The 10,974-nt window shown below is 39.5% G+C and overlaps 1 protein-coding gene across 1 annotated transcript; it reads right to left on the reverse strand.

Moving 5' to 3' along the window:
- Positions 1-832: 832 nt before the first annotated feature.
- On the reverse strand, positions 833-9,666 carry LOC107201756 (cytochrome P450 2K6-like). Its single transcript, XM_015621513.3, has 9 exons — positions 9,276-9,666; positions 7,527-7,689; positions 6,252-6,401; positions 5,573-5,733; positions 4,739-4,912; positions 3,970-4,111; positions 3,099-3,283; positions 2,873-3,014; positions 833-1,676 (listed from the first exon to the last, which is right to left on the reverse strand). The coding sequence occupies exons 1-9, from the start codon at positions 9,528-9,530 to the stop codon at positions 1,489-1,491; spliced, it is 1,560 nt and encodes a 519-aa protein (XP_015476999.1). The 5' UTR covers positions 9,531-9,666; the 3' UTR covers positions 833-1,488.
- Between the last annotated feature and the right edge of the window lie 1,308 nt (positions 9,667-10,974).

Raw genomic sequence — 10,974 nt, forward strand, 5'->3', positions numbered from 1 at the left:
CTCGAGTTGGAACAAACCTATAAGGATCTCAGTGTCCAGCTCTCTACTCCTCACAGGATTACCTAAACCATGTAGGATCAGGAAAACCAGACTAAGTATTTGTTATATACTGAAACACAGGAAAAGGAATATAGTTATTTAGAAATACTTCTCATATTTATGATTACTTGGCAAGGGGAGCATTTACTGATGTAACCATTTCCCCCAAATCATTTAATCCAGAGTATGGGTTACAGGTTTTCCTACATGCCAGGAAAAGGTTAAGTAAAGGTACACTCCTTTGCTTTCATTAAGGGTGATTTACTGTGTGGGTTTTGAACTTTCTGAACCATATAGATACCTTTTCCTTTTTAATTTTTTTTTTATTATGGAAAGAAAGTGTGGAGAAAGGCAATGAGTAGGAGTCAGATTCAGCTTCCACACAAGGAAGTTGAAATAGTAACTGAATGAGCTTCTGCATTACAGCTCTGCATAGTTTCAGAGGCAAGCCATAATTGCTTTAATATTTTTTCCCCTGACCACTGGGTGATTTATAATAGGCTGGCTGTGGATGTTGTTACTTTGGGGTTTTCCTGCACATATAAACAGGGCAATGCGAACCAGGGAACATAAATCCTGACATTTAGGAGGTTGTCTTAGCTCGACTTGATGGTGGATACTCTTGGTCAAATTTGCAGAATGATCAGATTGTTGGTTTTGATAAGACTTGAGGCCTCTTCCAGAAGGTTCACTCTTGATCTGTGTGTGTGGAACTGTGACCAAGCTGTGTGATTTGACCTGGGAACACCTGAAACTTCAATATCACAAACTTTGGCTTTAAGTAGGTAAGACATTTTCCCGTGTGTGTATGCTTTTATTTACTGAGGTTATCCATTTAATGAATACTTGGGGAAAATCATAATGAACTCTGGGTTTAGGTCAACTTGGCTTAAGGTTTTTCCACTAAGTACAAACTGTGATTTCTTTGCATATGGAAATGAAAGGAGTAGGGAGAAGAGCCAAGGGAAGAAGCTGCACTGAGGCACTGGGACCATCAGAGTATCCAGGCCAGCAGACTGCCAAGGTCAAACAGCCCTTCTGTTCTGACAGCCTGAAACTCTGAACATCCCACATTTATCTCTGTGTACACCCTAAACACAGCTTCGTGGTCCTTGTGTCTTTTGGGAAAAAACTGGACTTGGTAGCATTTTTTGGGATATGTTTTCAACAAACACTCCATGAAAATGGCGGCAAGAATAAAAAAGCTGAAAGTCTGTATGATTTAGCCAAGATTAGATGATCTAAGAGATTAATCCATGAGCTATCAATTACTTCACACTTCTGGTCCATTTCTGCCCTCTCTCAATAACTGAAAAATAAAAGAACACCACTTTGGTTTAGAAGTACTAGAAACCTTAATTGAAATATGGATTGTTTTGGTCAAAGAATTAAGACAGATGTCATGGAAAAATGATTTAAACATTTTAGAAACAGAATGGCTTTAGAGCTCTAGGAACGTGCTACAGCACACATTTTGTAGGGTTTGGGGATGACATTAAATGAAATGGCAGGGCTGAGGTCCAGGTCTGAGCTGGAAACTCCAGGTGGAGGGTGGAAGTTGAACCTCTGCAGGAGACTGGTGAAGAAGAGGAAGAGCTCCATTTTGGCAAGAGTCTCCCCAGCACAGATCCTCCGCCCTGGAACAAAATGGAAAAGGACCACAAGAAAATCAGTGAGGGCTGCTTCAGTATTGGAAGAAAAAAAAGCCCCTTTTATCAGCTCTTGCTGTGAAAAAGTTCAGTGGGAATCCAGAACCTTTGAATGTTATATCCTAGGTATGAATAAAGAAGACAGTAGATTTTAAGGCTGTTGGGTACAAGTTGTCAGAGAGAGAGGAATTTTGATCTTAAGAGGTATCATTCTAAAGCCAGCTGGTGATGGTTTTTATTTTCCTTTGCCTAAATGCTCACATTTGGAGAGAAATGTATGGAAATGTAGTCTGAATTCCTTAACTCCAGTTTTCAATAAAATCTGAATTTTTACTTCATTTTCACATTTTTCCTCTACTTGGCTCAATGTTTTGCTACCAAACCAACTGGTTTAGTCTACACTTTAGGTCTATTTGTTAACTCATAGGCAATTTTTTATACTAATATTTGTCAGCAAATTCCTTGAAGATGCTGGCCAGAGTGGGACTGAGAAGCAAGGTGGAGGAGATATTCTATGGATATTCAAAAGTGCTGTAAATATAAGTTCTATCAAATCCAGTACCTAGTAAACTGTTTTCTTCATAGTATGATGATTTAAGGCCAGAAATAATAAAAACCTCGACTATAGAAGTACCATTAGTCCTCAAAAAAAACCCCAAAAAACAAAATTATGTACTGCATGTGATTATGTATGTATGTATGTACATATGAGTATGTATGTGCTGGTGAGTATGACAAGAAAAAAATCTTATTCAAATATCATACAGAGTTGAAAATATACAAATAGAGTTGATTAAAAACTGGAGAGTGTTGTGGTTATGATAGATAAATTAGAGACTGGTGTATGAAAACATAAAGGGCAATTACAGAGCCTGCAAAGCAGGAGAAATGCCAGAGAAGGAGCAGAGTTGGAATCTCCCACGAATTTGGCAAATGGTGCAGATGTGTAAATTCAGGTGAATATCACACTCTGGGGAAGCCTCAAAAGGCAAGCCTCTTCTGTTCTTTGCTTTTACATGGAATTTGGGGCTTTCTATGGCAACTCCTTCTTGTTGTCATGCTAGATGAAATCTTGACCCAGGCGACATTTTTTGTGACTTTTTAAAAGGGACGTGGAAAAATGAAGCAGGAAATGCACAGAAACATCTTTGCTGTGTGTTCTGTGTAAATGAAAGAGAAAGCACCTGCTGAAAAAGGCATGAAAGCGTCTTTCTTCACAAATTTCCCATTGGCGTCAAGGAAGTGCTCAGGGTAGAACATGTCTGGTTTCTCCCACTGCGACTGGTCCTTCAGGACTGAGGTCAGTAAAGGGATGATGTAGGTTCCCTGCAAAATAGGACAGAGGAATGAATTCCTGAACCAATTCAGAAAGAAGAAATGCCAAAAGAGGCAATCCTGTAGGCATCTCACCTTGGGAATGAAATAGCCTTTGAGGGTGACATCTGCTGCAGTCTCATGGGGCAAATCCAGTGGCAGGATATTGGCAAACCTCTGAATTTCATGGATGACAGCATCTGTGTATGGCATCTGAGCTCGGTGCTCGATCCGTGGGGGGTTGGACCCTATCACTTGCTCTATCTCTTCTTGGACCTTTTCTGAAGAAAGAATCAGCTCTTAGATACAAGGACTCATTCACCCCTGAGAAACATTGTGCTATACTAATATAAAGTATAATACATCAGGAGTAAAAACCATAAATTCTCAAACAAAAAAATCTATTTTTCCTTTCAGAAATAATGGGAGGTGAATGGGACTACAGTGTTTGATTGATTCTTTACCAACAAGAAACCTAAAGACTTTTTTTCTGCCATCTCTTCTGTTTAAAGATCCATGTTCTGCCCAAGGGTTGTCTCAAAACCCCCACTTGTCTCTGAACAACCCTGTACCATCAGCTGGAATGGAGATGTCAGACAAAGGGCAATTCCATGAATCTTCTCAGGTATCTAAAGCCTCAGTACAGTTCATTTAACATCTGCACAGGCATCTGGTTTATTGACACTTTCTGAGGGAAACCTGGAACAAAACCATTGACCAACACAGGACAGTTCTTGTTAATTAATGAGATTTCCCTAAGCAAAGGGCCTGGCCTGTATGAACTCTGTGCTCAGCTGCTGGCCAGTGTGACCCTCACTGGGACTGAACCACAGGGCACAGAGACAATAATTGGCTGGAAACTTCAGCTTTTTGTAACTTGGCCTATTAACAGATCGGTTGATCCTCCAGATCCCTGTTTGGTCCCTAATGCCCTGAGTTCAACAGTATCTACCATTAAACCACTTACTCTGGATTTCAGGGTACTTTAGCATCAGCAGAAAGCCCCAGTTTAGTGTGGTGGAAATTGTCTCAACACCAGCAGTAAACAAGTTGCTGACCAAGCTTAGCAAGTTGCCATTATGGAAATACCCATTGGTAGTGGATTTCTCCTGAAAAAAGTGGTTGAGATAAAAGGATGAAAACTCAAAGCTTTCCATGTGAAAATGAAATCTATGTAGATAAACATTTGCTAAGAGATAAATCCTACACTTTGAAAAAGTGTGAAAGACAAGGAAGAGCTTTGGGCTTGTGCCTGGAGGAGAGTGCTGACATATCTTTGTATTTCCTGGGACCATCTGCAAAGGGAGCTGCCTTCCCCATGGGAAAGGAAATCCAGACATATCAGAGACCCCAAATAAGTCCCAGTAAAGCCCTAAAGCTGCCTAAAGGTAGTGATTCCATTCTGTAGTGCATTATGCTTTCAAAAGAGCCAGAGGAGATGGGACAACAGAGATAAAAAGATAAAGCAGGTAAAAAGACTTAACCTTGGTGAATATATTTTTACAGTCTGAACAAAATAAATAAGGATAAATGTTCACTAACTAAAGGTGGTTGTAACTTCAACAGCATGAAGTATCTGTTCAACTCTAATACTTTGTCTACCACTTTGTCATATGTATTTTCTCAAAGACCTCTTCCCTAAAGAAATTCAGCTGTAATTGTAAGGACTGAAAGAAAATTGCAAATGTCTTCATAGAACCATAAAAGATGGAATCAGCAAGAAAATGCTCAGTTACCTCCTGCTGTTTAACCAGGAAAGCATCAATAAAACTTCTTTGGTCATTTTTGTCCAGGTTTTTGAGGTGCTCTACAAAAGTAACTCGTACAAAAGCATGGAATTCATCTCTGTTTCGAAGGAGAGGCTTGTTAGCCCTTAGGAGGAATCCAAGGTACGGGAAGATATTGTATATCTACAAGAGTGGAAGATGTTTGAGAGAGTTTATCAGCCAGAGCTTTGAAAACACTACAGAAAAAAAAAAAATTAGCAACATTTGGCCTTCTTTGCAGATACAAAGTAAAAAACTTAAGATTAATATTTTCCTTTTTAGAACATGAGAAATGACTGGATGTGTTTGTGGTAGAAAATTCATCAAGGACCACTGAATAGATGTAAACATTTTGCCCCAAATTACTATTTTTCAGGAGTAGTGTAGATTTCAGGCTCAAACAGCTTCAGGCTGCCACCAGGCACATGGAATGTTGGCCAGCAACTTTTTTTATTGCTTTAGCCAGTTCTCCCACTAACATTTTTTTTTTTCTTTTGCAAAACCTAGATAAACATAAATCAATCCAGGGTGTGGCAGCATTGCATGCAAATATCCAAAGGTATTTTTCACTCACTAGCACTCTTCAAACTGTATCTTAAATATGTTTTTGAGAGACTGGGGGGCTTGATTGTTGACTTCATGATTCCCTCTGTCTCTCAAGGTTTTTTTGTCTGAGAAAGTGCTTCATAAACCTATTATCTCTCCAAGTCTCTAATTTTCCTCTTTAAAAGAAGAAACTGATCACCAGTATTGCTATTTTCCCATGGCATCCAGTGGAACAGCAACATAAACGTGAATCATTACCGTAACCAAAGGTTTCCCAGCAAGTCTCATGCTTTCATTGGTCAGATTTTGAAGTCTCACAAATCTGGAGTCTTTGTAGTCAAATCGTTTTCCAAGCAATATTGACACAATTATATTAGCAACTGCTGCATTAATTATTTTGCTGGCATCGATGGGATTTCCTAGACAAGGAACAAGAGGATTGATTACACTGTAATAAAGAGATGTAATTTGTAATATATATATATATATATTTATTATTAAATATTGCTATTTATTTATTATGAGTGATTGCAATCATTGTTTATTATCCAATAATCCATTGATTATTATCCAGTATCCATTGATTATTATCAGAATTCCATACCAAGACACAAAAATGCCAGAGGAGTCGAATTCATCAAACTGACATACATTTCATAAAAAGGTCTGAACTTGAGAAAGCTCAAAAAGCTTTTGCATGCTTGGACAAAACCTTAGAGGTGCTGAGGCCCTGACACAGGCTGCCCATAGAAAGCTGTGGCTGCCCCATCCCTGAAAGTGTTCCAGGGCAGGTTGGACAGGGCTTGGAGCAACCTGGGATTGTGGAAAGTGTCCCCTGGCAGGAGGTGGAACTGGATGAGCTTTAAGATCCCTTTGAACCCAAACCCTTCTGTGATTCTGTGATACTATGGGTTCAAAGAATGAACCATCCACCCACCTTCCTGTGAGGCGAGGGTGTCGGCCAGGTGCCCGTACTCCTCCACAATTCGATCCTCGATGGCCTTTTTGCCCATCCCAAAGTCTCGTAAGGCTGTCAGGGTAAATCTTCTCATCACCTTCCAGTTTTCACCATGAGCAAAAACAACCCCTGGGACCAAGAGAACATTTCAAGGTGGCAGAAGGTTTTAAATCATTTTGTAGGCATAGAATGGAGCAGTTTAGTAGCAGTCACTTTTAAAACAAGTCAAATTGCATCCAGATGAGGAAAAATGCAACCGTGCCTTAAGTATTTTCAATCCTCAGCAATAGGTTTATTGCAGAAGAAAAAGGATAAATATTTAAGGTAAATTTAATTAAATCTTAAGAAGTATACATATCCTCAAAGACACTTGTCACTGAAAGAAAGTAGACATTGGAAATTCAAATTTAAACTGCTGGTCATCATAGTTTGGAAGTGGAATTGAACTGAGATCTCTGATGACTGCAGGAAAAAATAAGCAGGAAAAAATGTCTTAAAAAATTAGGTAATGTCTTAAAACCTCCACCATATTTTTTTTTTTTCTCACTGAAATTGTTACATCATTTAACTGATAACCTCAACATTTTTTTTATATCCAAATAAATAAAGTGAAAAGTAAGCTTCTATGCAATAATATCATCAAAAGATGCAGCTGTTAAAATGTTCACAGAATTATTTCTAAATTTGTCCAAGGATCTTTGGAGATAAAAATATGAAATATTCTTATGCTAAATTAGAATGATGTTTGGGTGTGAAATTCTTATTTTGAAACCCAGCTCAGTAGACAGTATTACCCTTTTAAAATAAATTCACTGTTCTCTATATGCTACATGCCATGTATTGTCATATTCTGAATTTAAAAACACTATTTACCACTGAAATGACGAACAACAGTAGAATACTAATTTCAGAAAAGGTGTTTCTATGATTATCCCAAAACCCCACAAGTCCAGAGCCATATCATGCGAGCTAGAAATGCTTCTCTGGCAAGGATGCTCTATTCTAAATCCTGAAATTGTATCAGAATCTATTATCTGTTGCTGTGGCTATTTTAAGAGTTGTGGTTGTTTGTTGCCACAGTCAGGAGTTTCAAAGTTGAATAAGTGTGTTGAAGTCAATGAAATTCCTCCCTACTTCCAATTCCTTTTTTGATCTCTGATCCAAAGTGTTGTCCCAGCTCCTGCTTTGTCTATAGAGAAAAAAAAATAAAAAATGAGTAGGTCAAGCTGATAAAGAAGAATAAGACCAACTTACCATTTCCTTTGGTCAAATCTTCAAAGACTGGGATTTTGGGTCTCTCTGCAAATGCATCTGCCTGGTTTACAAGAGCTTCCTTCACTGTCTCATAGCCAGAAATCACTACAACTTTCCTGTGCCCCATCTGAACACTGAAGACTGGACCATATTTTTTGGACAGCTTTCAAGAGAAGAGAACAGTGATTTCAAACTTTTGCAACCTACAAAGAAATTCATCACCCTTTCCAGTGCTGCTTATTTTCCAGTCCTGCCTCTGGGTTACTAACATGACAGATACTTCCCTGACTACAGGGAAAGACATTGATTTGAATGATGGGAAAGTGCCAGACATCGTGGTGGATGATGACTAAATGGCACAGCTGTGAGAAGAGTTCTGTTGTGTTAAACACAGCAAAAGTGTCAACTGAAACCCCAAGTGAGCAAAGGATTGCACTGAGAGTTCTGTCTTCCCTCAGAAACCCTTGTAAATTCAATTTTTGACTCATATTTTCACACTTATCTGTATGCTATTTTGTTTCTTTTTGTGTACAGGCTACACCAAACCAACCTGCTTAAATGTTTGGTGCCATTATTTTATAAAAAATAAATCAGTTTGTTTCTGGGACAGAATTTAGCATTAGATACATTCAAAGTTTTTACACACGATTGCATGCACCATGAATCTGTCTCAGAGACAATGTGGTACCTTTTTAGCTGGTACAGGTAGATTTATTTTTATGTAACTTGGTGTTCCTGATTCTTCTGAATCTGGAGGGGGGTTTTATGACTGCACTCATTTTCTAGTGGGTTTGCAGAGACAAACAGAAGACATCTATTTATCATCAAGATGCAAAATGTTCAGCAAGTGGAAAGCAAGTGCATTCAGCTGAAGTAATATGAGCAGTGCCCCATATCTGAGCTATACTCTAGTCAGAGAACCAATATCCAGCATCAGCAAGGAATCACTCAATTCCAGCAGACACGTTGGTTCTGTTGGCCTGAAAACAGATGGAACTTGCTTTTGTCAACACGATTGGGCTGTGTCAGAGAGCTACAGTGACATTTGAGATATTGCATCTAAGCAGTCTTTTGATTTGAGGGTACAACATCCCTCCAGGTTTCTTGGTGCAAATATGTATATGTTGGACCAAAGAAAAATCATCAGCCGGGAATCTGTGTAATTTTAATGTCTAAGCAGAAAATCCTCTAGGAAAGGAACAAGTTCATAGAATTCTTCTGACTCAAAGTCAGCAAAGACCTGCAATAGACTAGGTAAAGAATGCACTAGAAGAAAATGGAAAGATTTATTATTTTGGCAAAGGCTGGCCCTGAATATTAAGAGTATATAGTTATATCTTCAGCTTTTGGGGAAGAAGAGAAGAAAGGGAGATGAGAATGTTGATAAATCACTGGAGGCAAGATGCTGTAGTCACAGCTTCAGGTACAGGGTTACCTGTGTGTACCTTACACCACATATCAAAATCATTGCTTATTCAGTTGCCTTTTTCTCAAAATTACCACAAAAATAAGATGGGCACTTGCTATTAATTTGAAAATTATTGAAGGCTGAAACGTGGAGGCATGGAGAAAATATTACAGTAAAAAAGACATGCTGCATTCAACATTTTCTGCTCAAATAACCATCTCCAGATCCCTTGCTAAAGGCTCATGCATGGATGCAATACACTGGGTGCCATAGGAGAAACTCTCTGACATCTTGGACTATGGGGCTTGGTTGGTAGGACCAATAGAAAAGAAAATGAGTACCTGTTGATATGTCCTGTAGGGTCTCTTCAAGTCAAACAAAAGAAGGTTTCCAATTACAGGTAATGGTCTTGGACCTGGAGGAAAATTCTGTCTTTGGTTGTTCCAGAAACCTGCTGTTTTCAAAATGGAGAGAAAAGCCAGGATCAACACTAAAACAATGGAAGTGCTGCTGTTCCAGAAACCTCCTGCTTTCAAAATGGATAGAAAAGCCAGGATGAACACAAAACCAATGGAAGTACTGCTGTTCCAGCCCATCTCTATTCAGCCAACTTTGCTTGAGAGGCTCTTGTGTTAGTCCATACACCTCTTTCCCAGTAAAGGGTATGTTTTAATTGCAGTTGGTGTCTTCTTCTCTTCCCATGTATTTCCTAATGAATCCTCAGAGGGGTACAGGGGCAGATAAATGTTTGCTGAGCAGTGTGACTGGGTGAGAGTATGGGTCACTGGGCAAGTGTGAAAGTCCAAGAACATGGATAACTGCAGGTCATCAACCTGACATTTGCTATAACAGCCATAAATTCTGCATGCTGTCCAGGTTACTGATTAATCATGCTTTTGCCTTTAGCACAGATATCCTTGATACCCTTGAGAAATCAAAATTCCACTGCCCAGGGTATAGTGCACAGAGATTTTTTTTTTTAAAAGTGTGATGTACGAATGTGAGACTCACAAGATGAGAGCAAATGAATCTGTTTGCTGCAAAGTTAAGACAGTACTTACACACTTAGTGTCATAATGTTCAGTTCTTCACATACAACCCAGTTGCAGGTCTCTAATAAATCCATCAGCCTGGCACTCTTATTTTTCTCAATGTTTGCAGGCTTCAAGGAAACAGGATGCCTTTCCTATTTTCAGACTGTGTTTTATCTGCTTTCTCCCATGCTTCCCAGGGCTTTTCAGGCCTGCTGTTTCCTCACAAAACTGTTTATGGGTGGCATAACTTTGATTCCATTGAATTCATTGGGAAATTTAAAGCCCAGAATCACAGAATTATTGAAGTTGGAGGGAATGCTGGAATTTGTCTGGTCCAAACCCCCTTTCAAGCTGGGCAACCAAGAGCCATTTGTCCAGACAGGTTTTGAATATCTCCAAGGACTTACAAACTTATGTGCTCCTAAGTAGGGAGATTCCACATCAACCTGTGCCAGTGCTTAGTCACTTTCACAATATAATAGTGTTTCCTGATGTTCAGAAAGAACCTCTTGTGCTTCAGTGTGTGCCCAGGGACCTTGGTCCTGGCACTGGGCACACAGTGAGAAGAGTTTGGCTCTGACTTATTTGATCCTTCCCCCAGGTGTTTTTAATTATAAGATCCCCCTGAGCCTTCTCTTCTCTAGGCTAAACTCCCACCTCTCTGTGATTCCTCATATAAGAGATGATCCAATCACTCTGGCATCTTTGTGGCCCTTTGCTGGACTCTCTCCAGTCTGTCCATTTCTCTTTGGTACAGGGGATCCCAGAACTGGACACAGCACTGGGGAAAGATGTCCTTTTTTTGGTTAAGGAGGCTGATGTACAGCCTGACTCAGGGGTCTCAGAGTCCAAGAGAGTGAAGCCAAGGGGAAGACTGGACAGAAAAGTTGAGTCACAGCCCACAGAACAGTGTTTGGAAGAGTTTTCTAGAAGAAATCTAGAACACTAAATTGCATGTGGCCAAAACTGAAGGTTGTGTGAGGTGAAGTGCCTCAAGGTTGAGGCC

This window comes from Parus major, chromosome 3 (assembly GCF_001522545.3).
Source record: "Parus major isolate Abel chromosome 3, Parus_major1.1, whole genome shotgun sequence".
NCBI lineage: Eukaryota > Metazoa > Chordata > Aves > Passeriformes > Paridae > Parus > Parus major.

Bases quoted from the DNA above. Each gene is read 5' to 3' on its own strand.
- LOC107201756 (XM_015621513.3), bottom strand. From the start codon at position 9,530: ATGGGCTGGAACAGCAGTACTTCCATTGGTTTTGTGTTCATCCTGGCT. The intron at 4,112-4,738 runs GTAACTGAGCAT...CACTTTTTTCAG, and splicing joins TCCTGGTTAAACAGCAGGAG to GAGAAATCCACTACCAATGG. The intron at 3,015-3,098 runs GTGAGATGCCTA...CCTATTTTGCAG, and splicing joins AAGGCTATTTCATTCCCAAG to GGAACCTACATCATCCCTTT.